Raw genomic sequence first — 26,783 nt, 5'->3', positions numbered from 1 at the left:
ACAGTGGCCTACCAGATGTTGGTAGAACATGAGACTCTTAATCTCAGGGTCATGGGTTTGAGCCCCACGTTGGCCAGAAGATTCCTGCAGATTGGGCTAGATCAGGCATGTCAAACCTGCGACCCTCCAGATGTTTTGGCCTACAACTCCCATGATCCCTAGCTAGCAGGACCAGTGGTTGGGGAAGATGGGATTTGTAGTCCAAAACATCTGGAGGGCCGCAGGTTTGACATGCCTGGGCTAGATGGTCCTTGTGGTTCCTTCCAGTTCTATGATTCTATGATTGAGGACACCCTCAAGCAGGATTTCAGCACAAGATCACCCTCCCCTCCTGTGGTTTCAACTAACTGGCTTTTGGAAGTTTTACTACCTCTGACTGTAGAGGCAGAGGATAGCCATCCGTAGCCTTCTCCCCCATCAATTGGTCTCACTCTCTTTTAAAGCCACCCAAGTTGGCGGCCATCCCTGCCTCCTGTGGGAAGGAGTGCAATAGTTTAACTCTATGCACCATGTGAAGAAGGAGTTTCTTTGATCAGTCCTGAATTTTCCAGTGTGCAGCTTCATTGGATGTCCACAAGCTCTAGTGTTAGGGGAGAGAGGTGAAAACTCTGCCCACTTTCTCCATGCCACACATCATTTTATAAACGTCTATCAGGTCACCCCAGAATTGCTTTTTCTCTAAACTAAAAAGTCCCAAATGCCGCAAGCTTTCTTCAGAGCAGAGCTGCTCCATCCTCTTGCTAACTTGTCGTTTAGCACTCCTCTGAAAGTATGCTAACTCATTAAAGCCTCATCACCCCCTTGTGGGATGGTGAGGGCTTGCCTTCCCTGGCAGATGGAGAAAGGACTTACCCCTGGGACACAACCGTTGGAGCAATAAAAGAATAGACCGCAAGTGGTCCTGGCATCTCTTCAAAACTAGAAACTTGTCCTGCACCAACTGAATACCGGCTTGGATTGGCTGGTGCAAATCTCCTGACACAAATGCTCTTTAGCTGCTTGAAATCCCACTTCAGTTTAATGCAATAATCAGTTTAAGTGGAATTTAAACTAGTTTAAGTGAGCATGTAATAGAAGTGTGGTCTGGTATAACTAGATTGGTATCGGCTACATGGGAGCAACATTTTCAGATAAAGTCTCCCCCCCCCTTTTAAAAAGAATAATAATAATACTTGCCTAGGTGTTTAATGAACATACATAGTGAATGGCTGTAGGAGAGTGGTAGAACATCTACTGTACTTTGCATGATGAAGACACTGCGTTCTGTTAGGACTTTTAACCTAAGACGCTGGCAAATTGGCAAGGTCATGTGATTTAAGTTGTTAAGTCGTTAAGTTGTTAAGATGCTCAGTATATATAGAGCGTTTGTTTTGTTTGCCTGTGGGGTGTGGAGCAGTCATGTCTGAAAGCTCTGGACGTGTTTCTGTTATTTTTTCTGCAATAAAAAATAAAAAACTGTCTTCGAAAGTTGGGTTTCCGTGAGTCGTCACTGCAAAGCTACAAGAATTTTACTACAACAAGAATCTAGCCGCTGTGCTTAATGCTCTGCAAAGAGAACTGTTCCTGGTCAGTATAGTGCAGCTGAAGCGTTTTACTGGACCAGTGCAGAGAACCTCTTACGTTCAATCCCTGGCATCTCCAGGTAGGGCTGGGTATTTTCCCTGCTGTTTTATCCAGAAGAATCTTTCTCTGCTGTTTTATCCAGATGTTTTATTGACTGTTCTTTTTAAGCAATTCTTCTAATTGCTGTTATTAATGTGGTTCACTGCAAGACTTCTTGGGCATTTTAAAATATAGCAAGGGGCTAATAATGAGCTAGGTTGGCAGGAGCTGGGACTGAGCAATGGGAGCTCACCCCGTCGCGGGGATTCGAACTACCGATCGTCTGATCAGCAAGCCCTAGGCTCAGTGGTTTAAACCACAACACCATCCGCAGATCGAAAGCACGCCAAAAAGTGCAAGTAGATAAATAGGTACCACTCCGGCGGGAAGGTAAATGGTGTTTCCGTGTGCTTCTCTGGTATGCCAAAAGCGGCTTAGTCATGCTGGCCACATGACCCGGAAGCTGTATGCAGGCTCCCTTGGCCAGTAAAGTGAGATGAGCACCGCAACCCCCGAGTCATCCGCAACTGGACCTAACGGTCAGGGGTCCCTTTACCTTTAATGATGAGCAGCCTGTCCACCCAGCTCAGAGCCCATGATCCTAACCACTATGCTCCACCAACTCTTCTCCTTGATAGTGATTGCTGACGCTCTCCACAGCACATCATACATTCCTCCCGGAGCAGCTATTTAGTATCAGATAAACTTGAATTCTGACAACTCTCTAAGTCAGTAATTTCTTCCTTCCCTGCTGGCACACGGAAACTAATTGGCCACTGTCAGGGCTGCCTCTGATGCTAGAGAGGATGTGACCCTTGCCTGCGTGATGGTGCCAAGGCTAAGTACATCAATGCGTCAAGGTTATTCTGCCCCACACTGTGCTTACACAGACTTGGAGATGACTCTCTTGATGGCATGGTAATGGCACTAATTGGCTCCCACAGTCCTCTGTGCCTGAAGTGGGATACAACAGAGAACAAGAACACACCACATTGGCTCTCTCAGATGGTTGGGATATGGAGCAGGTTGCATATTACGGTCACCACATGAAAAGCTCTTTGTCCCCCCTACTGAAAAGTTTGGGGCTGCTCCATCAATGGGTAGAGAGAGCTGCAGGGGATTAAAAGCTTACACGCTGTAAAAGAGGAGGCACTGCTTGACGTTCCCGACTGTTTTCCAACAAATGTTTATCTCGCCTGGCTAATTTTCTGTATTCCTAAGGAGAGTTAGTTGTTAAAGGAGCAATGAGGCCCAACAGGTTTTAAGAGTAATCAGAACATGCACCGTGGATGACAAAGGTGTGTTGTTCAGGAGCAATTAACACAATGAGACAAATGTCAGTTAAACCTGTCCACAGTTTTGTTGGTTACAGCAGATCAGAGTTTGGTGCTGCATAGGGCAAGGATCCTGTTCTAGGGAAGCTCACTTGCTGGTTGGTATCTCTCCTAGTCTGGCTGCCGGGCAATCTGGAGGGAGTTGCCAAGCAGTTAGAACCACCATGGCACAGGTTGTTCCCACCAGTGGCCTGGTTGTGTGGCAGCTGGCTCCCTTCTCTCAAGTTGGAACTGAGGCCTTAGAACACAGCACTGGAGAAGGAGAGGGGATATTAATAATTTCCCCCATGCAGTTGTAATTGCTCCCCCTCCCTTAAAGCTACAGCTTACTCCATAAAGCAAAATGAGTACCTGAATGTTTTGCCCTAACGGGCAAATAGCAGTTTCACAGGATTTGCATCAGGAAAATTGTGTGTGTTGTGCCATGTAAGGGCTAAACCCTCTTTTCTCCATGCTGCAGTGCTGGCTGGATTTGGACCTGACCTGTAGCTGCCACTAAACTTTTGCAAAGACAGCAGGAGATCCTATCACAGATTTCCAACTGTCATCTCTATCTTGGCCCTGAGAAGAGAGATAGGGAGGGAGGTTTCCAGCTACATCAGGAGTCAATGGTGGTCGCTCCTCGCTGCCCATGGAGGGTCCAGGCAGGGGAAAGACAGGATTCATGAGGCAAAATCCTGGCAATGTTCCCCAGTGGGGTCTGGGGAGCTCACTGCATCCCGCTGTGCCATAGCTGCCAAGTCTCCCATTTCCCCCGGGAAATCCTTGTTTTTCCAGCTGTTCCTAGCTGAAAAAAACGGATTTTTTTGTTTCCCCCCGGTTTATTCTGGCGCGGTGGCCATTTTGGAACTGGGCGGAGCATGCTCAGAAGCGACTTTTGATGCTGCTCTGCCCAGTTCCAAAATGGCTGCAGTGCGACTTCTGGCGCAACAACCAGTTCCAAAATGGCGGCAGCGCTACTTCCGGTCTGCTATTTCCGGCCCGGTCCCTTATTTCTCTGACAGCAACTTGGCAGGTATGCGCTGTGCCTGTGTCTGCCAAATTGAAAGGCAGAGAACAGGATCCTGGACTAGATTGGTCTGATCCAGCAGGGCTGTTATCTTCTTAGATGCTGACCTTAAGATTGCAAAACATTCATTTCATGAATTTGGAAAATGTGCATGCCCTTTCAATCAAATGTTCTCCTATGTGACTGATGTTGCTGAAGAATTCTAAGAACCAAAAAAATCAGTGCAGTTTCGAAATCATGGGTTAAAATCCCTGAAATTTTGACAGCTTCAGTCTGCCATCTTGATTCAAAATGGTGCCCCATTATATCCAAACACATGCCCTTGGGAACCACAGTGCCAAATTTCGTTACAATATCTTAAGAGGTGCCCAAATGCACGGCGAGCACAACTTTCCAAAATACATACTAGGTTATTATAGTAACAGAATGATGCAATCAATGGCTATCTAGTAATGGTGGTTATTATGCACCCTCTACATTCAGAGGTGGCATGCCACTGCATAGCTGTTAGGTTTCTATTCCTCTCACTGTGCAGGTCACATGCCTGTGTTATGCATTCCAGCAAAGATTGTTGGAGTCACGGGAGCGGATGTTTGCTGTATTCTGTTTCTTTTTGTTTTTCTTCTTCTTCGGACTTCTTTCAGTGAGAGGAGAGATGTTTTTCTTTTGTTCTGCCTTACGCTTAATAAAGTAGCTTTTAGTACACAACCTCAGCCTGGCTCCATCTGCGTTTTATCTCTGCTGGACTCTGAATATGTGCTCAGTGTCTCCAAGACATGAGTACGGTAGTAATAAATAATCAGGAAGGGCTGTCGGAACTCCCTAGAGCTGCACGCTGCACGCTGATGGGAGAGACGGGCTGGATTCATTCCTGCATTATGCCTGTGGATCGTTCCTGCCCCTGGCTGGGGAGCCACAACAGAAGAGGGCTGTTGGCCTCATGCACTGTTCATTTCCTTCCCAGTGGCATCTGGTTAGCCACCATGGGAAGCAAGATTAGGAACCAGATAGACTGTTGGTCTGACCCAAAAGGACTCTCATTATGTTCTGAAAAGACAGCCCAACAGCCCTTGTTCCTATGGCTGCTGGCAGAGCAAAAGGCCGCTCCTCTCACTTCTGTAGTCTCAAGGCAACTAGCATTTTGAGCAGAGTTTTTTTCAGGCAGGTAGCTGGGAAAGAAAGCACATAATCCATCCGTAGCCTTTGGTAAGTAGAGCCCTGTATGGTTCTGATGACAGCTCTTCCCCCCCCCCCCCATCAAAGCTCCCAGCTGCCTCACAGCACAGCCCTCCACACACCATCCTGACTAACGATTTGATAGCAAGAAGGGCTCCATGTGCCCACTTCTCCCAGCTAGGGTTGATACCAAGGAGAGATGACATGCTAAGTCCTCCATGCCCTCTAGACACCAAAGCACCATCGTTGATCTTCCGAGCCTGGGAGCAGTGCTGTGAACTGGCAGCCTTGAATATGCATGGATGGGGTGACTCAAAACAGGATGGCTATTTTGCCTGAAATGAAGGCAAATTTGCTCTGTGTTCATGACACATTTATCACGGTGGCTCCTTCTCCTTCCCCAAAGGGGAAAAAAGCAATTATCATTCACTTCTGCATAGCTTTGTCATTGCTAATGGGGGTGGGGGAGAAAGAAGATGTTTTGGCACAAGAGACGGCAAGGCAACCAGGCAGGTGCGCCGTACTGTCCGTCCAGAGAGAAGAGATTAGAGTCACGTGCAAAAATACTAATATTTATGTGGCTGCAGAAAGATGGCACCAAGCCTCAATCCACCTACATATACATTTCCAGTACCAGGGTTCAGAAAAGGAACTTACAAACTTGGCCCTGTTCCATTCCCAGATGCACCTTGCTGCAAACAGAGGGACTATCTCGTGTGGCTGGACAATTTACTCCTAAATATGCTCAACTAGTTTGGATTAAATAAAAATTGTGTTGGGACTTACTATGTTAACATATTAAATATTAAATAACTTAATGGTGTGGGCTCCTTTGGCCAATAGCACCGCGGAGGATGATGAAAAGCCTTAAGCACTGCTAATTTGCTTGCTGGCTGAAATCTACATCAGCTTCAAGGTTCACTGAATTTTCTATCAAAGCTGATGAGCAGGAAACCCAGGCAACTTAGGGAGAGCCAGAGAGATAACCCGTTGGGGGCAGAATGGGGGTCTGCCCACCTATGGAGAAGGCAGAAGTGGTGTTTTGAACAACAGCAGCCAGCTAATTTGGCTCCTGGGAAACAGACACCAGTTTCTCTTGTGGCAGGCTGGAATGGGTTTAGCCAAATAGTTTCTAATTACATCTACTTTGAAATAATAACAACACTGAAATTTCTCCCAGGGCTCACTCCAAAGGAGAAAAAGGAGGGATAATCAGCAGTGCTGTGGTCCATAAATTAAGATTGCTGTGAAGTTTTGACTCAAGAGTGGGGAAGAGAGGCTCTTTAACTCCTACGAAATTTACAGGTGCTTTTCTGCATACTACTGAAGCATCACCAACACAATTGAAGCCTCCAGTTTGGCTTTGGCAAAGCCCTTCAGCTCACCGTTCCTTGCTTTTTAAAACACATTTTAAGTCCTGTTTACACCTGAACTTGCTGGTTTGTATTATATGGCTTTTTGACATCCAATGCCCTTTTAAAATTTGTTTTGGGGTGTTATTGGGGGGCGTTATTGGGGGTGTTATTGTTTTTATTTTGATTATGTATTTTGTGTTTTTATATTTTATATTTATATTGTGATTTTATATTGTGAACTGCCCTGAGACCTGTGGGTATAGGGTGGTATACAAATTTAAAAAACCAACCAACAACACCAGAACTGGCTATGAATATGAAGGACAATTTTACTAAAACAAGTATATAAAGTCATAAACTTCCTGGACAATGAGCAAACTAAAGTGCAATGTGCATAACCAAGCCTGGAGATACTCATAAACATATAATGTTTGCTCTCGTCGCTTGGAACAAACAAAACAAACAAAACGTTCTTCAAATAGTCTTTCACTAGTACTACCAGCTAACGACTATTTGAAGAACACTTTCTTGCTACCGCTCCTACGTCCCAAATTGTTTTAATCATGTGGGGAAAAGGATGTTGGACTAAACTGGTGGTGTTGCCTGGTTGGCACTGATCCGTGACAAGGCCTTTTCAGTGGTGGCTCCCCAGTTGCAGAATGGCTGTCCCCATCATTATTAACTTTCAGGAGGAATTTTCAAACATCCCTGTTTACCCAGGTGTTTGGTGGCTGAGGATCTGTGGATGGTAGTATATTTTAAATTGTAATTGCTGTTAGAATGTTTTCATTTGTAAATTGTTTTTAGAATTTTTAAAATCTGTCCTGGAATGTTTTTGCTTTGCTCTTTGTTTTTAAATTTTATATCGGTTTGCTGCACTGGGCTCCTTGGGGAGGAAGGGTAGAATATTAATTCATTCACTCAATCAATCAATCAATCAATCAATTATTAATACTATTTATAGCTTTGTTCAGTGGGGCCCTTCCTGTGTCCTTAATGTGCGCTTAAAGCCAAACCCAACACATGACACAGCAGATGCACACAATTGGCTAGTCATGGCCTGGAGGGAGCGCACTATGTGCAGACTTGTCTGCAGCCACCCATATGTTTGTGCAAATAAGCAACTAGGTGACATTTGCCAAATCCCTCCCAACCCAATAGCACATGCAGCAAAGCTGCCAAGAGACAGCTTCAAGCCCCCAGGCAGCAGCTTTCAGCACCATGGATAGCTCTCCCATCCACTCCACATTTAAGATGGTGTGCTGAGAATAGCGCTGCCATGTATATTCGTTCACTTTATGTTCTGCTCCATAGTAAGGCTGTGTTAATAGTCATTTGCAGATTTCATGCTGTAGATGGGTTTTAAAGAAAGGGTTATTAGTTGGAGTCTTTATCATTTCTTCCTTGAACCCATTTATTCCGTTAAGGAAGAAAGGATAAAGATTCCAACTTAAGAGCCCTTTCTTTAAAATCCATCTACGGCATGAAGGTCAGCAGGGAGCATATCATACACACCTTCTTGGGCAAGGAGGTCCACAATTGTTGTACCATCACCATGAAGGCTCTGTGTTTTTAGAGCCACCTGCAATGGTTTGGGGGTGTGGCACATGCAAAATAGATCCCTTGGATGATCCTAATGTGGCAGAAGGCAGACGAAGGCACTGGGTTTGTGCTGTGTGACTTCTCCGTGTTTTTTTAGAAGATCTCAGCTGCAAATTTTCCCTGCCTTCTTTCTTCTTGCCTCACTATTCTCGCTCCTCTATTATTTATCAGCTAACTGCATTATTTAACTCACAGTAACACATAACTACATGGCAGAGAGCTCGTGTTTGCTCAGCACTTTGAATATGTAAAGCATTATAAGGTTGTTATTAATAATTTGATAGGCTCTAAAGGCATCCGGGCTACCATCTGAACAGAGAATGATGGGCTGTACTGAGATGCTGCCAAGGAAGGAAAGCCAAACAGATGGGAAGGCAGCCAACAGAAAGTGGCTGAAAGGCATTCTTATGAACCATGCTGCCCCCTTGTCGAAAACCTCCCTTTAGCATTGGTGTGGCTTGGCTACTAAAAAGGATGCTAGTTAATGGACTGTCATGGCAAAAGGCAACTTTTTCCACTAGGAATGCCAACTCACAGCTACAGCAGGAGGAAGCTGTGAATCAGGTTTGTCCAAGATGGGCAGCAAGGAATTATGAAAACAACAGATTTTGACTCTTGAGTTGTCTAACAAAGTTGCAAAGAGATTTCTGAAAGAAAGCACTTTTAAGGCTTTACAGAAATATAGGGCTGTAAAGTTGGAAAGGTCATGAGGGTCATCTAGACCAACCCCCTGCAATGCAAGAATCATAGCTAAAGAATCTCCGACATGTGGTCATCCAACCTCTGTTTGGAAAGTGACGGAGACTCCCCCACCTTCCAAGGTAGCCCATTCCACTGTCAAACAGCTCTTAGCATCAGAAAGGTCTTCCTAATGATGCGATATGGAATGTTATCTGTTAACTCTGTTCTACCCTGTTCCTACCCTTTACTAAGGATGTGGGTTAGGTTTCCCAAAACCGACCAGTATGGTACAGAGATGGTGCTGTGTTTGCAAGGTTCTCCTCATTCTGGGCCTTGCCAGGTGATTGACATTAGGAAGTTTCTGGCCTGTAGGTCCACAGGCCCTGGCCCTCACTTCATGCATGCCAAAAGAGACTGCTTATCAAGGTGGCAGTTCACAGCAGTTCTGATAAAGATCCTCTGTGCCTGTGGCCATGACCCGTGGATTATACCACCCACTCTTTCCACATTGGTGCAGCCACCATGGCTTATGGGTGGTGTCTTCCTCCAGCCCAGATAAAGACCATGGGCTATTGGTGCTCCTCTGCCCACAAAAGTTGTGTCCTCCCTGGAATGGCCCCAGTACTTATTGCCCTCTGTCATGGCCTGTTTAAATCCCAGTTGGCTGTCCTGTACATATTGCAACTTTATCATGCCTTGGCCCCACCACCAGCGGCTGCACTGCGCCTGGACCCGCAAACACAGAAGACCGTGAATAAGTTGCACACTTTATGGCAAGCTGACAGGTATGGAGATTTCTTAGAGGAGGAATCTTAAGCTGCACAATCCTAGGTTGGGGTGGGGGTGGGGGAGTAAAAGGAGTTTCCCCTAGAACAAGTCACTTTGCCTACATTCTGCTTAAAAGATCACAGAAGCTGCCGACAACTTTGGGCAATGGAGCAAATTCTGTAATTCCCTCCCAAAAGCCACTCTCTGAAAAGCAGCACTTGTTAAGCTGGAAGGATAAAGAGCTTCTTGAAGAAAAGGAAACAAAGATGGATCAGCACTGCAGGCAGTCATATGCTGCTAATTCCACACACACACACACACACACACACACACTGCTTAAGTTACCACTGCCGGGAGCTTTTCCTAGGCTATCAGGTTTTACTCCAAGCAAAAGACAAGAGACAGACAGATGGACGGACGGACCCACTGAGAAAATCTTGCCTTTGCTTTCTTACTCTGGGTTTCCTAAAAAAATGGTCAAACTTAACCCCACTGACGAAGGAGATGCCCCTGCTCTAGGAACGTTCCTATGTGCCCATCTGGACAGCGCTGCTGTGCTTCCAAAGATTAGGCATTGGAACTGCTACAATTTCCAAAATTGCTCTGTGCTTTTGGAGTGGCAAAGTCTATCACGGCTCTAAGATGGGATCTTGCTGAGGATTCATGCTCTCTGATCTTTATAAAGTTTTGTCTCATGTTCAGAGAAGCAGTAAAGTCTTTTGCTCCTCTAGACGATCTATGTCTGCATTCACAGGGCTATTTCTATCATTTTCATGACGTTCCTCTGTTAATTTCCACATTATATTTGAGATGTCACATGATGTTAAAGCCACTGTAGTGGAATATAGCACGAGTTTAGTGCTCATCCCACTGCTAATTGCAAACATTTTCTTTTTCTGGAAGCATATAACATAGAAATGAGCACTAAGCTTTCATTATATTCCGCTACAATCTCAGAAGTTGCTTTTATGTCATGTGAAAGCTCAAATATAATGCAGAACTTAACAGCTAGGGAAACATCATGAAAGTGGAATAAACTGCTATATGAATGCAGTCATAGTGGCCAAGACTGTGAGCTGAGAAGTACATAATTCAAAAGCGATGAACTCATTCCACAGCCACTTTTAATAGTGTTTTTACTTTTTAATTTGGTTGCACATATAGCCGACTAGTTACCACTCCCCACCAAGGCACCCCCCCATGTTCTTTTTGACCTTGCACAAAACCTAACTACTTCCATAAACATATCAAGTCCTTTGTTTATCTGTTTATTGCAAATACATTTTACATTGCAATCCTAAACAAGTCATCTTGGAAATAAACCCCATTAGAATCAATGGGACTTGCTCCTGCATATACTGTATTAGTATAGGACTGTGGCCTTTATCTCCCAGCTTTCTCATTGTTTCAAATTGGCCCATAAGTTGCAGTGAAGTAATAATAAAAGGCAACATTGTAAAACAGCACAAACAACCCTATCAAGAGCATTGGGGCAAATTATCATCTGCTCAGGTGCAAATAATTCTTGTTGGAGTAAGTGAGTCTTAAACAGCTCTGCAAAAAGCCAGGCGGATGGTTCCTGGGAGGACAATCCAAAGTTGAATGATGCTGCAGAAAAGGCCCTCATATCCCCTCCCCTCCTTAGAACACCCTGCCAGCTATGGGTTCACAACCATCTCTGTACATATTTAACCTTCTTTAAGGGACAGGTGCGACTAACCTAAAACCAAAGAGCAGAGAATAATCCCATATTCATGGGCATCATGACAGAAGCAACATAAGGACTTTGAAGGACAAACCAACCTAAACCAAAGTGTTAATTGGAGTAGACATTTCCTTACCTGTCTGAAGCCATTCCTGGTATACTGCAGGATCTTCAGGGCATAGTTTGATCGTTGACCTTTGCTGTTGAATTCTATGTGGCCGGTGAGACCTTCCAATTCTACCTGTCCAAGAGAGGGTGAGTTGCAGCGCCAAATATGGACTATTTCTTTTTATCCCCAAGCACACTGCTCTGGAACATCCACCCTCTCCTTTAAAGCTGGAAGGATAATAAATATGTTTCATCTAACATCTCGGAAGTGCAGCCATTCATAAGGCAAGTTTGGGGTTGCGTGGCAGAACACTCTCTCACATTCCTGCACAGGAAAAGCCATTGTGTCAGGGAGAAAGGCTGGGAGCTTTTGGCGAGGGCAAGCATCTGATCCCAAGAGGTCTTTCACTCCATCTGAACTGCTAAGTTCTCTTTTCTCACTGCACCCTTCCTCCTGTGATTAGAGCTGGAAGTTGTACTGCTGAAGGTGGGGAGCTTAATTTTGTCACATTCCACCGGGTTGCTCGGGATTTAGGGGGAAGAAACCCTGACCGTGCATTGTTAACACAAATACACAAACTACTGTCATGTTAAGGGATGGTAAACACAGCAAACCACATGCTGCTAATTGCTGCCCAAGCACTATGACACTGACAACAACCCTTTTCAGTTGTCCCCCCTTGGAAAATTAGGTGGCATTTCTGCAGCCTCCACATTCAGGGCCGGTTTCCCCACAGTAGAATGCAAAACTCCAGGGTGAACTTGTGATGGCACAGGGCAAGAGACTTGTCTGTTATCACAGACTGAGATAACCAAGGGCCTTAGGTATGTAGACAGATGAAACTATTACTGCCAGTGTGGTGTATTGGTTAGAGTGTGAGACTGCGACCCAGGAGACCAGGGTTTGAATCCCTACCCACCCATGTAGCTCACAGGTGTGATGCCTATGTAACTGGTACTCTATCAAGCTGAACATATCCTGGTTTTCCTGCTCCCTTTGGGACTTCAGAAAGGAGCCTTTTAAGTGGTGGCTCCCTACTTGTGGAATGCTTTCCCCAGGGAGGCACACTTGGCACCATCATTTTAATCTATGGCCTCCTTCAGTGGGTGGGATGTTAGGGCAATTCAGGACAAAATACATAGTATGGGTATTGCTCTGGAGAGACTTGAAGTACTGTATGTGCTAAAAGTTACGTACGCCAAACAATTAAGCAGCGGCTTTGTGAACCCTAGGCATAACTAGTTCTTACGGATGTTGCGCCAATTACCTAGAAGACCTACTATTGCCTTCCCAATGAAGAGCTTTTATGCTCGCAAGACTACCGTAAATGCCTTTCCCATCCGCAGTGACCACAGGTAGATACTCGCAAATTCCTGATCAAGCCCACCTGTGTGCCTGCAATCAGGGAGTACCAGACTCACTGGACCATATTCTCTTGGACTGCCCTTTGCACAGCAGACTCCGCAAACAGATGCTGAGCAAGATGACGGACCTGCGACCCACGGCTCCGAGAGAAAGCCAAATGAGGTTCCTCCAAGCGGACAGGGACAAGGACATTACTGCCTCAATGGCTTCCTTCTTAATCTCCATCCTACATGAAAGGGTTCTTAATGACTCATCCCTCTAGGGAATAGACAGGGTGAAGCAGAACAATCGAGCGCCTTGTGACCCTCGACAGCCTCACTCCTGTCCCTTTTAAATCTATCACACTGACTTGACTTGAAATGCCAATAAAGGTATTTGTGTTGCATTGTAACTCTGCTTTCAAACATGTGAATAAGTTTCAGAGCTTTCTGTTTTGTTTTATGCCGGTTTTTGTGCATGTGTTATTTGTTGTACATTGCCTTGAGGTGCTTTTGTAAAAATACTTATTATTATTTTTTAATAAAAAACCCCCAAAACCAACAAATATTTTTAAATTAATATCCGCACCCCCACCCCCACCACCACCTTGCTCAGCGTTAAACCCCCTGGCAACACTTCTCTCCCTCTTCCATCCAAACCATTTATGTCCAATCCTTCCTCACCATTCTCAGATAGTTCATCAAACTGGTGCCATGTTGCCAGATTTGGGCAGATCCGCAGGACAGGGGCTTGACGCCGATCTCCTGGCTCCGGTTCAGCTCCTGAACGGCGCTCACCACAGCGTAGACGGCATCAAACAACAAGGCAGAAGACAGCTGAAGATACCGGGAAGAGAATTGGAATAGGGAAAGGAAGTGTAATCCAGGCCAGAAAATTGTGGAGTGCATAAGGCATCCCATTTATCATGTTTTAATAGGCCTATATGTTCAGCTCAAATTACTTTATTATTATTTTTTAAATTAAAAACACCCCTTACCGTATTTTAAAAAGCCAAGCAAAAAATAAATAAATTGCCCTGGTCACCCAATATAATGTGTTATTCATAAAATAGGGTGGAATAGAATAGCTAGATCCATCAACCAGTCAAAGAGCATTTTAAACTGAGCCAGCTGTCTGGGTTTTAGGAAATGTAAATTGATGCACCAGCAGCACCACACAGGTACCTTTTTTTAACAATTCAGAAGGAGGGAAACAGGGGTGTATTTATTTGGCTATTTTTATTATTTTACACTATTTATTTTGACTCTGCTGCTTTTGGGGAAGGGCAGAGTGCTGGGGGTGGGCATCGAATTCCTCCCTCTGGCAGCCGTGAATCCTGTTTCTTTCTTTTCTTTTAAATTAAAAATAAAAAGCCAGAAGCAACAGCAAGAAAATCGACACCATTCCAACCCAATAAAGGGGGAAAAATGCAGATAATCTGACAGCTAGTTTCCTCTATAAGGTAAAGGTAAAGGGACCCCTGACCATTAGGTCCAGTCGTGACCGACTCTGGGGTTGCGCGCTCATCTCGCATTATTGGCCGAGGGAGCCGGCGTATATCTTCCAGGTCATGTGGCCAGCATGACAAAGCCACTTCTGGCGAACCAGAGCAGCACACGGAAACGCCGTTTACCTTCCCGCTGGAGCGGTTCCTATTTATCTACTTGCATTTTGACGTGCTTTCGAACTGCTAGGTTGGCAGGAGCTGGGACCGAGCAACGGGAGCTCACCCCGTCACAGGGATTCAAACCGCCGACCTTCTGATCAGCAAGCCCTAGGCTCAGTGGTTTAACCACAGCGCCACCTGGGTCCCATAGTTTCCTCTATAGACACACCTAAATTGCTTCTTCAGTGCATTTTATTTGTCTGCTTAGCCACATCAGAGATATCCTGAACTTTAACAAACCATTCATATTTGCCGGGGCTTTTCTTCCCCCAGCATATTCTTCATTATCCAAGGCCTTGGCCTTGGATTCCTTCCCTGAGAGACGTCCAGCAAGTGCCCTTAGGAAGCAGGGTCTTTTAAGTTGTGGCACCAATCTTGTGGAATGCCATGGGGAAAGCCACCTGGCTCAAACATGCCAAGTTCTCCAGAGGGATAGAGGAAGGCCATTGTCTTGGGATGAGTTGCAGTTTGATACCCATACTGCTGCTGCATTGTTTTTAACTGGGCAATTCTTTATTTCTGCTGCCGAATGCCATTCCTTTGTTGCTGTTATTATCTGTAATTTGATTTTACTGTTCTAAATTGATTTTTCTCTTCCCCTCTAGGCTTTTTTAAATTCCATGCTTTTAGTTCTTAGAACTATTTTGTCTTCCCTGTGCTGATTTTTTTTAGTGCCGTTTACTGATTTGATACTGTTGAATGGGTTTATGCTGCTCTTTGTTAATTTTTGCACTGGCGTTGCTTTTATATATTTGATGGTGTTTTTTTTTTTTTTTTTAGTACTGCTGATGTATTTAGTACTGCTGATGTAAACAATTTACAGTAATAACTGGAACTACATTTTAAGAGACCCTTAAAAGTTTTCATTCAAATAATTCAAATGCAAAATATTTGCATCAGATTTTAGTGCTACATGATCTATTGGGGGGGGGGGAGAGAGATGGCTGGTGAAAAAAATGATGGCTTTGCATGCAAAATGTCATAAATTCAATTTCCGACATCACCCTTGTCTGAAACCCTGAAGAGATGCTACCAGCCAGTGTAGACAGCACTTGATTAGATGAATGAATCGTCTGGCTCAGAACAAAGCTTTTTCCTGTGTCCCTATGAAGTATGTAACTTCTGGTCAATGATGATGAACACAAGGATAACTCCACTGCACATCATAAATAAATCTGCCCACTCGTTATGACATTTTCAAAGTCTAAAAATGTACTCAAGATCTTATTTAACCCCGTAGGGGGTAATGTTTTGCAAAGTACACCGATCTGCACTGAGTCACTCTTAAAGAGAAAATAGCCTAATTGACATATGAATCTCTGCCCAAATCTTGTCCCATGAGCCATTTCCCAAGTCTTGGAGATACTTATAAGAATGCATCTTTATCTCTAAACCAGAGATTATATTATATAGTTGTGACAATTGCCCTTTTCTCTTTGGCTCTTTTTGTCAATAACTCTTCACACTATGTTGATTTCTCAGCCGACTTACCAAGTCTTAATTCAGAATACTGGACTTGAAATTCTTCATACCAAGCATGCATCAAGTGCGATGAATTAACATTCACCCCTTCGTGAGTAATGTATCTGTTATGCACCACTAAATCCTTAAATCTCAAAACATTATGTAAGACTCCCAAGGGGAAGTCTCCTAAAACGTCTTGTAAATTAAATTTAGAGTCCTACAGAAATGCACCAGGCTCAGTTTATTTCTGTACTTATCCCAGGATTTCAACAGTTACAATGGTATTAACTTCTGCCTGTGCAACCTTTAGCACTTATATTTAGCCATCTAAGATAAGGCCTTTTGAGGGATTGATAGGAACACCTGTTTCAACTAGTGATGTGGCTGGGACTCATATTTCCAGGCTTGGAAAATAACAGCTCTCTGGTGTGCGTAGTGCTCACTTCAAATGCAAAGTTAGGATGGTGACATCCAAATTCTCCTCTGAGCCAGAGAAGAATTCCCTCCTGGCTATGCTGTCCTCTTTGTGAAATCCACTGATCCCCCAGCCTTCCACCACTTTACTTTCTGATTCAATGCTTTGGTGGTGGTGTAAAGGGTAGGAAATTGAGAGAAAGAGGTCTCCTCCCTGTATTGTACCTAGAGAGAAGGTTTCCCCTGGGCAGTTAAGTCCAGTCAAAGGTGACTATGGAGTTGTGACGCTCATCTTGCTTTAAGGCTGAGGGAGCCAGCATTTGTCCACAGACAGCTTTCCGGTCATGTGGCCAGCATGACTAAGCAGCTTCTGGAGCAATGGGACACCATGACGGAAGCCAGAGTACACAGAAACATCATTTGCCTTCCTGCCACAGCCATACCTATTTATCTACTTGCACTGGTGTGCTAGGTTGGATGGAGCTGGGACAGAGCAATGGGAGCTCACCCCGTCACAGGGATTCAAACCGGCAACCTTCTGATTGGAAAGCCCAAGAGGCTCAGTGGTTTAGACCACAGCACCACCCACATTGTCCTACTTATCCTACTTACCCACTTATCCTAGAGGATAAGTCTATAGATGGCTACTAGTCACAATGGCTACTAGTCTTCTCTGGCATGTGAAGAGAAGACTCCCTGGAAAAGACGCTGATGTTGGGAAAGATTGAGGGCACAAGGAGAAGGGGACGACAGAGGATGAGATGGTTGGACAGTGTTCTCGAAGCTACGGACATGAGTTTGACCAAACTGCGGGAGGCAGTGCAAGACAGGAGTGCCTGGCGTGCTCTGGTCCATGGGGTCACGAAGAGTCGGACACGACTAAACGACTAAACAACAACAAGTCACAATGGCTATGTTCTGCCTCGATAGTCGGAGGCAGTAATGCTTCTGCCTACTGGCTGTGGGAAACCACAGGAGAGGCAGATTGGTCTTGTGCTCAGGTCCTGCTTGGGGCATCTGGGTGGACGCTATGAGAAAATGGTGCTGGCCTGGAAGGGACACCAGCCTGATCCAGGCTATGATGCTCTGCACTGGCATGAGGCTAGTTACAGCAGCCCCCTGCATAAATGTAGCCTTCCAGGGGCTACTGACAAGTTCAGATTGCCCTTGAAATAAACCAAGTGATTGCCTAGTGCAGGCATAGGCAACCTTCAGCCCTCCAGATGTTTTGGCCTACAACTCCCATGAACCCTAGTTAACAGAACCAGTAGTCAGGGATGATGGGAATTGTAGTCCAAAACATCTGGAGGGCTGAAGGTTGCCTATGCCTGGCCTAGTGTTTGGGTTGTGATTAGCCAATAATCCCATGACATTCCCTCCACAAGGATCTTATCCTATGGATTTGGGGGTTTACCTCTGTGGCAGACCAGCTGCTTCTTTTGCATGCAGAAGATCCTATGTAGAACATCTCTTGCATCTCCAGGAAGGGCTAGAAAAGATCCCTGTTTGAAACCCTGGGGATTATCTGCTACCAGTCAGTGTAGACAATATTGAGCTAGATCAGGCATCCCCAAACTGCGGCCCTCCAGATGTTTTGGCCTACAACTCCCATGATTCCTAGCTAACAGGACCAGTGGTCGGGGAAGATGGGAATTGTAGTCCAAAACATCTGGAGGGCTGAAGTTTGGGGATGCCTGAGCTAGATGGACAACTGTTGTATAAGGCAGTCTCCCCAAGGGCGTACCCACCGCGGGGCAGGGAGGGGCCGCTGCCCTACTCTAGAGGCAGGGCCGGTCGGGCAGCTGCGGGCAAGAGTGGCGCTGCCGGCGGGGCTGGTGGGCAGAGGCGGAGGACAGCCCAGCGGAGCGCGAGTTCGGCGCCCGCAGCAGTCTCTTGCGCCCGAGCCGTGCGGAGTCCACACAGCCGCGCTGTGTGGGAGGGGGCAAGGGCTGACGCTCCCGACGTTCGGGAGACCTTTGCGCATGCGCAAAGCGGGGCGCATGCGCACAGCGCGGCTGTGGACTCCGGCGGCCGCCGTGCAGGGCGCATGCGCACAGCGCGGCTGTGCTCAAAGGTCTCCCGAACGTCGGGAGTCGTTCAGCGCCTGAGACCGCTGCAGCAACCGAGCCTCGGATAGCTTCGCGGAGGCCGGGGCTTTGCTCCAGACCTCCGCGGAGGCCCCGATCCAAGCCTGGTTCCCTTCTCTCCCCCCCCCCCGCCCACCCCCAGACTTCCCTCTTCTCCTCTAGGCGGCCGCTGGTTTTCTCCCCTTCGCCGCCGTCGCTTCAGGTTTATTTTGATTTCACCTGGGCTCTGTAGCCCCGCCCACATTCCCACTTTGTGGCCCCTCCCCTCCCGTGCCTTGGCCCCGCCCCTTGCCCCCCCTAGTTTTGATCCTGGGTACGCCCCTGAGTCTCCCTATATTCAATGAACCTTTACCCAGAGCAGACCCACTATAATCAATGACCATGAGTACCTTCGGCCCATTAATTCCCATGGGCCTACTCCAGGGGTCGGTTCACTACCGCCTGGGCCGGTTCACTCCAGCGGAGATCCCTCTGTGGGCTGGATTGTGTGCCCACACCTGCAATTTCCAGGTTCTGTGTCTGCGCAGATGCAATTTCAGGCGCCGCAGAAGCGAGTCCCCACGATGCATCAGTTTAGCGCAACGCGCGGGGACTCACCAAGTGGGCGGCTCGGTTTGGGGGTGGCTTGTGGGCCGGTTAAACGACCCCTGTGGGCCGCTTGTGGCCCCTGGGCCTTAGGTTGCTGACCCCTGGCCTACTCTGAGTAAAGGTTAGTTGACCAGAGCTCCTCTATTCCTAATCCCGGTCACGCTAAACTCTCTAGGTCCCTTCCTGCACGCAGGACTTTCATACCTGACAATACTGCTTTGGCAAAGGAGTACCCAATCTGTGTTGACAGCCCAACTTAGACTCATTTGCTTCTAATCACTTCTATTTATTCCTCTAGACTCAGGTGGTACTTATTTTTTTTCCCCAAACCCCAATCCCATTGGTTTCTTTTCATTTTTCATCAAGTTATTAACTGGTCATTTTCTCTCTCCTCCTCACTGCCATGACTAAGATTTCACCTTTAATTATCATCATTTCCTGCATTTTCTCATTGTTGTCGGTTCCTTATTATTATCAAAGCTCGGTTTCTCCTAACTAACCTCTTTCCTCAGAGTGTCTCTCCTCAATTACCAGTGTGGGGGTTCGGCGAGGTGTCTTCACTTCAGAAATCCCTCGCGTCACCTCACCTTCTCTGGCATGTGAGCACAATTATACCTGAGAATACCTACTGCTTGTGTCATTTCTCTCCTCTAGCTATTCTGCACAAACAACTCTGGATGTAATTAATTCCCAAAATGGTTGATGCCTTCCTTTGAGCTTCTGCAGGAGGCATGCACCTTCCAGGTCCCTGCTGAAGCTCTTAATCTTTGCTATGGGGAAGACTTCTATTGCTTAAGGAATGTTCTTTGGTGCCTCCCTATAAGTGTACGCCCAGTGGGGTAAGAAGAAATGTACTCTGCACATGCTTAGAGGCACTCTGCATTACAGTTTGCAGGAAGAGGGGAAATATGTAATGGGGAAAACATCCAAGCCACAACACTTAACTCAGGGTTGTAAATTATGGAGGGCCTGCAGAAGCCCTTCCAACCAATCCCAGGAAAACTATCCCTTTCCTGCACTTTCAGGTTTCATTTTTTTAAAAGCTTCTCTGCTTTTTACTTACAGAGCTATAAGAAAAACTGTGAAGGCAATATTTTACCTGGCTACTTAGCAAGAAATAAATGTGCCCCCATCTTCCAGAATGTAGTGTTAATACAGGAAGACACCTTCCAAGCCCTTGGCTCCCTAATTTTTAAATGTAACACATGAAACCACCTATATTTCGGACTTTGCTATTTGATACTGTTTCATTATCTTCCCTTTACCCTTGTATCCCTTGTTTCTCCACTACCCAAATGTCTTGTTAATGGCCTGAACTAACGATGTTCCTTTCTCAAAAGGAGGATCATAGGCCCACAAGAGATCAGCTTGAAGGTGGACACGATCTCCCCTTGCATCCCAACAGCTGAGTCTTTATACTAATGGGGAACCTTTAGCCCTCCAGATGTTACTGAGCTACAACTCTCATCTGTCCTAGCAAGCATGGCCAAAGGCCAAGGATGATGGGAGTTGCAGTGCAGCAACATCTGGAGGGCCAAGGACTCACCACAACTGATTTATACTATTTTCTTTCTCCTAGAAATTAGTGCCAATTCCCCATGCCCCTGACCATCTATCAGTACAAAATTTTGGGCATACTTTTGGTTCTGGTTTGTCAACACCTTCCTATTCCACTTCTGTGATGTTCCCACCCCAAGGCTCGATTTCTGGACGCTTTCGAAGCAACACTTGTTCTCCCTTTTTTAAAAGGGAAATTCCCTTATGCTGAATAGGCTTCCTCGTGAGCAAAGGGAAAACTTGACAGCTATGCCCTTGATCAATAGATGCACACCGTTCTCTAGTTTTCTGTTCTCTTGATTTTGAGCTTTTTCTGCAAACATTCTGGCTTTTTAACCCCCTGAGAGATACCCAAGGTTTGGCGGAATAACAGGATTAATGTGAAATAGTCCAAGATCCAGCTTGCCAGTAATAGGTCAAAAACATCCAATATATTTGGGTGGGCTTTCCATTTGTTACCTCCTTGTCAGAAGTCTGGCTTGTCAACTTTAATTGTCTCTGGTCCGTTTTTCATCTCCTTTTCCCTTCCCCTGTGCAGTTAACGATCCCTTATTAGCTACCACAAATGATGCTTGTAGATCTTAATGAAGCATATGACACTATTGATTGGGATATTCGACTTTGTAAGCCTACAAACATTTGCTTCAATTCCAGGAGTGGTTTTTATGTTTGCCAATGTCTCTTTTTGTTTAATTTTATCAGACAGGATGATCAAGGACAGTTTTCTATGAAGCTGTATAATGGCTGTACACATGCAATCTGGAGAGGGTGGCGCTGAACATTTTTCAATGTGGCTGCATGCCACCGTCTATGGCAGGGTTGGGGGAACCTCAAGCCTGAGGCCAAATGTGGCCCTCTGGGCATCTCTGCCTGGCCCTTAGGACTCTACCCAGCCCACACCCTTCACTGGCCCTGCTCTGCACCCTCCTAGAATGATTTCCCCTGGCTGTAATATGATCTTGAACAGTGGCAATGCCTCTAACTTACATGGATGGAGCTGGGGTGGGTCTGGCCACACCCACTTAGGCCACACCCACCACTGGTATCCTGCTCCTGGAACATTGCCCATGAGAGAATGCAGCACTTGGGCCAACAAATTTTACCCATTCCTGCTCAAACGAATTTCCAAAGTATGGGGGTTCTGCTAGGCAGAGGTGCTCTTTCAGATTTCAGAAAGGGGAGAGAGGAACAAAAATATCATTGTTCACAGAAGAAAGTCTCAAGAAAATTGAAAGGTCCAGGTCCACTCATACATATTCATAGCAAATTCAATTCTCCAAGTGAGGAGATTTCACACCACCATAGCTGCCAAGTACCCTGTTTCCCCCGGGAAACCCCCGTTTTCTCATACTGTTTCCTGACGGTCCCCCGTATTTCTTCGTCTCTTGTTATTCTCCCTTATATTCTCCTGCCGGCAGCCATTTTTTTTTCTGATTTGCCCATCTATGGGCACCGAAAATGGCTGGCGCCGGCTTCAAAAGTCGCGTCTACGCATGTCCGGAAGTGCGTAGACGCAACTTCCGGTGTCGGCGGCGGCCATTTTTGGTGCCCATAGATGGGCAGAGCAACACCGGAAGTTGTGTCCCGGCGCTGGCCATTTTTGACACTCACTTTTAAATCAACTTTATTCTATTGGTATTATTTTTATTCTGCCCTTCCTCCAATAACTTTATGGGATCCTCACGCAAGGTTCCTCCTCTGCCCATTTGGGGCTTCTGAATTGCTGCCTCAGGGTTTATTCCCATTGAAAACACGGATTTGCTATTTTCTCTGCCACTTCTGTTTTATTGTCGTTTGATCAGAAAAGCAATGAGGGTTGAGGAGCTGAAGGACTGAGTGGTTTCTTCACTGCCAACTTGAAATCCTGCTGTTGTGTGTTGCTGGGGCAAGCGGTCTCTCTCTCTCTCTCTCTCTCTCTCTCTCTCTCTCTCTCTCTCTCTCTCTCTCTCTCTCTCTCCATTTTATGCCAGTTCCAATCTAGTGTACATTAAGGAGCCTGGGAATCAGGTCCCTTGGGAGAGACAAAACTGCCCTAGCACCACCATCCCGCCTCACCCCACTTGCGGGCCTTTCCACTGTCCTGCGGATCTGTACCACAGCACAGTCTCTGCTGTGTTGGAGCCCCTGCAAATGGTATCCCACCTCTCTGTTGATGGAAAGCTGATGGCATGCCATCCAACCTTACCCTTAGCCCCAGCCATCAATGAGGGCAGTGGCAGTGGAAAAGGAGTGTGTGTGTGGGGGAGTGCACCGCCCCCAGCAGTGTGATCCCGGTGGGGTGCCATCGCTGTCGCTCCCCCACCTGCGCAGGGCACCATGCCCTCACAGGCGGCGTGCCACACCCCCAGGATACACGCCAGCCCCACCCCCGCCTGCTCTCCACTCCCCCGTTGCCACAGCATGAAGCTCCGCCGCTGGGCAGTGGTGTTCATTGTGCTTCTATTTATCTTGCTGCTTTTCTGGAAAATATTGCTTTTGTTATTCTACTGCAGGTTACTGCAAGGTGCTCCATTATGAGATGACAGGGTATGAAATTTATTTTAATGAATAAACAAATGGATTATTGGTCTTGCATAAATTAAGGGATTCCTGTGAGCCTTGGAGGTTCTCGTTCCTCTTTCTTTCCCTTCCCTCCTTTTTAATTTATTTTTTTTAAAAAAGAAATCTTCTCCTTGGACTTGATCCCATGAACTCCATTCCTGGACCATATTCTGCTTTAGGCCTGATCCTGTCACAGCCTATTTCAGCACTCGTAATTCATGACTCCTACTCACCCCCATCACCCATTCTACTGCCTTTCTTTGTGGCATGTTTCTCTCTACCTTGGTGCTGACCAAAGGTGGACCAGTGGTTTCAGTTTCACCCAGTTTCTCGTTCTTCCAAGTTTAAATTCAGTTCTCCAGACTGCCATATAATATGCAATTATATATATATATTAATTCTTCCAATATAGACATGCTTAAATGCCCTTTTGCTTAATATGCATATTATTGCAAAGCAATTTCCCCTAATATAATGCATTTTTTAATGTTAATTCCAGTCATATGTGCATTTTTATGCACCCTACCCTAGTAAAGGTAAGGTAAAAGACCCCCTAGACAGCTCAGTTGAATTCAGCTATAGGGTGCAGCGCTCACCTCCACTTTCAGGTCGAGAGGGCTGGTGTTTGTCCGCAGACAGCTTTTCTGGGTCATGTGGCCAGCATGACTAAACCACTTCTGGTGCACAGAAGACTGTGATGAGTGCCAGAGAGCATGGAAACTTCATTTACCTTCCCACCACAGCGGTACCTATTTATCTACTCGTGCTGGTGTGCTTCCAAACTGCTAGGTTGGCAGAAGCTCGGACAGAGCAACGGGACCTCACCCCATTGCGCAGATTTGAACCACCGACCTTCTGAATGGCAAGCCCAAGAGGCTCAGTGGGTTAGACCACAGCGCCACTTGTGTCCCACACCTGCCTTATTACATGCATTTTGTACACATTACTGGGCTGGAGAACTGCACTGTAAAATTCAAGAGTATGAATTCTAAAGGATGGCTATGTTTCGTTAAATGCAAACTAAACTGACGTTCTCTGCCTTCTCCACCATTTACTTTCTTCTCGATCTCAACATGAGGAATGCCCAGGAACATCTTCTTGGTGAAGCCTGCCATCTGCAGAAGCCTCCCCTGTTCCCTTCTGGCTCATCGGTTCCCAGCTTGTTCCAACTCTCGCCTGAAAACCATATTTCCTACTTCCGTCTGGGTCTCTTAATTGCCAACTCCCTCTGCCACTATTTATCTGTAGTCTTATTTAATGCAATAAAGCAATTTGTGATTCTGTTCATATGGCAGATGCCGCAGACAATTAAGTAGTATTTCTCCATAAGAAGGCTATTGTGTGGATCCTCAGGGCTTTCCTGCCACCCACTTGGTATGAAATACATTCCCCTCATCTCTTCCCACTCAAAACCTTAGATCAAATCTCCAACCCTTTAGAAAAACCTCATCTTTTTTTCTTTTTGACATTAATAGCCCTTTTGCAAACCTCCGCTCGTTTGCTTATTATAGCATATTGTATCATGGGCGGTGTGTTTTAATTTTTGTCCCTTGTCTGTTGTAAAGAGTGCTAATGAATTATAGCAAAAAGCAATCTGGGGATTGGGGCAGAGGTAGTCTGGTCAGCGCCTTCCTCTTCTTCTGTTCCAGGGCTTAGCCAAAATCATTAGGAGATGAGACCAAGGAACCTCCTTTTGGAAACTGCATAAAAAGTAAAGAAACTGAATAGTGGGGAATATTTCTTCCTCCCCTCTAAGAGCATTGAGCCGCTTTACTCCTGCACACTGGTCATTCATTGACTGTGGCAAAGGGTGTGGAATTGCATATATGAACAAAACATGAGCTATCACGAGCCACCACACCATTTCACTAGAGAGCAGAGGCTTTTCAATAGTGATGCATTCAGCTGCCATTCCTAGAGTAAAGCGGATGTCTGCCCTGTGTTAAATGTAAGCTTGTAGGGGCAGAGACCTATCCTCATTTACTTTGTAAAATGTCATGCACAAGAATGGGACTACACATCTGAGTTATTAAATGGGTGAAACAATCTACAGCCCATTCATCGCAATTTTCACTCTCAAACCATGGATGTGTAGTTTGAAACCTTAAGTAAAAGTTCCATCAGAATAAAGCCCAAAGGTGAACGAGGCTGTTGTAACAAACTCTGTGAGCATAAATCCTGCATTTCCTAGGAAACCACACTTGGAGATCTCTCAAACGGAGGTGTATATATAGAGATAGATATAGAAACAACATCAACTATATCTTTGCCCCCAAATTTAACACAGTAAAAAGAAGTGCCACAATCCATTGGTACAATCAGGGTTTCTGTCAATGAAATAAACAGTTAATTACAAACATCTGCTTTAGCCTACATTCTAATTACCTAATCTAGCCATCTGCAATTTTAATGATTTCCTTTCTTTGCCGTGTGATTAATTGGAAGTTTTTTCTTTCTTTTTCTTTTTTTCCAGCAAATACCTCCCTGCTCCTTTTGCAAACATGCTCCACTGTCTCTTAGCAAGAAAGCCTTGGGATTTCTGTGGCTTACGTGGAACCTCCTGGCAGGCCCAGCTGTCAGGGATTCAGTGCTCAGAGCTTCCTGGGGAGGTTCAGCTCCCCTGAGGTTGATGGGTAAACATGTAAATCCCTAGGCAGTTGGGACCTTTCCTTGAATTGTGCTTTGCTAAAGTTTATTGACACCAAATGTCATAAGGAAAACAATGAACAATTCCCTGTGTGGATTTAAAAGTCCTTCCACCATGGATAATGAGTGGTTCCCACAAACCAAGACAAATGTTGCTTTTATGTTGCTAGGAAAATACTGTTCCGGTGCATATGACACCCTGTGAATCAGCTGCTTTATGTTGTGATGTCTCTGGATGACTGCAGCAACAGCTGTCTGAATGCTACCTACAAACACTCATGGAGGGCCCCTTTCAGTCTCAGAGTTTGAGGGAGGTCACAGCTCAGAGGCAGATGAGGGGAAAAACTGGGAAATAATGGGAGAGGAGGAGGAAGAAGGAAGAAGAAGAGGAAGCACCAGTGAGGCATAGTGTCTTTAGAAAGCATTCCAGACACACAAAGACTCTTCCAGAACCTGGCGAGCCTTGAAAGTAGGAGAACAAAGAGCTCAAAGGCAGAGGGCACTTGCCAACACCTGTAGGGCTGACACATGAGGAAGTGGGAGAGACGGATGGGGTGGAGATTCACTCGGAACAACTCCATTATCCAAGAGGTTGGATTCCAAAGCCTCTCTCTGCAATTATTGAATAAAAAGCAGATGGTAAGAAACATTCCTTGTCTTTGTGCTTTCCTGGGCAACCAGCCAAGGGAGTTGCTTGCATCCGCCTGACACACCCATTTTCTGGCAGTGCCATGCCTGGCCTCATCTCACAGCAAGGAAGAGTTAGTATAGGAGTCAGCAAATGTTTTCAGCAGGGGGCCGGTCCACTGTCCCTCAGACCTTGTGGGGGGCTGGACTATATTTTGAAGGGAAAAAAATGAACGATTTCCTACGCCCCACAAATAACCCAGAGATGCATTTTAAATAAAAGGGCACATTCTACTCATATAAAAACACGCTGATTCCTGGACCGTCCGTGGGCTGGATTTAGAAGGTGATTGGTCTGGATCTGGCCCCCGGGCCTTAGTTTGCCTACCCATGACTTAGTGGCTCCTGCAACTTTTCTTCAATGCATCTTCTTTCTGCTGTCAGGAGAGACCAGATACTGCTGGAGGCTGAGGATGCTAATAAGCAGCATTACTGAGAGTGCAGGCAG

General features: G+C 45.9%; 1 protein-coding gene across 1 annotated transcript in view; it reads right to left on the bottom strand.

Moving 5' to 3' along the window:
* GRIK4 (glutamate ionotropic receptor kainate type subunit 4) overlaps positions 1–26,783 on the bottom strand; it is a 449,450-nt gene that overhangs the window by 67,679 nt on the left and 354,988 nt on the right. The window contains exons 9-10 of the mRNA XM_035139827.3: positions 13,369–13,521; positions 11,369–11,473 (exon numbers count right to left, since the gene is read on the bottom strand). Coding sequence (XP_034995718.1) covers positions 11,369–11,473; positions 13,369–13,521 — 258 coding nt within the window. The remainder of the gene's footprint in view (positions 1–11,368; positions 11,474–13,368; positions 13,522–26,783) is intronic.

Source organism: Zootoca vivipara, chromosome 14, assembly GCF_965207765.1.
Source record: "Zootoca vivipara chromosome 14, rZooViv2.hap1.1, whole genome shotgun sequence".
Classification (NCBI taxonomy): domain Eukaryota; kingdom Metazoa; phylum Chordata; class Lepidosauria; order Squamata; family Lacertidae; genus Zootoca; species Zootoca vivipara.
This window is presented reverse-complemented; position numbering and strand designations above follow the sequence as displayed.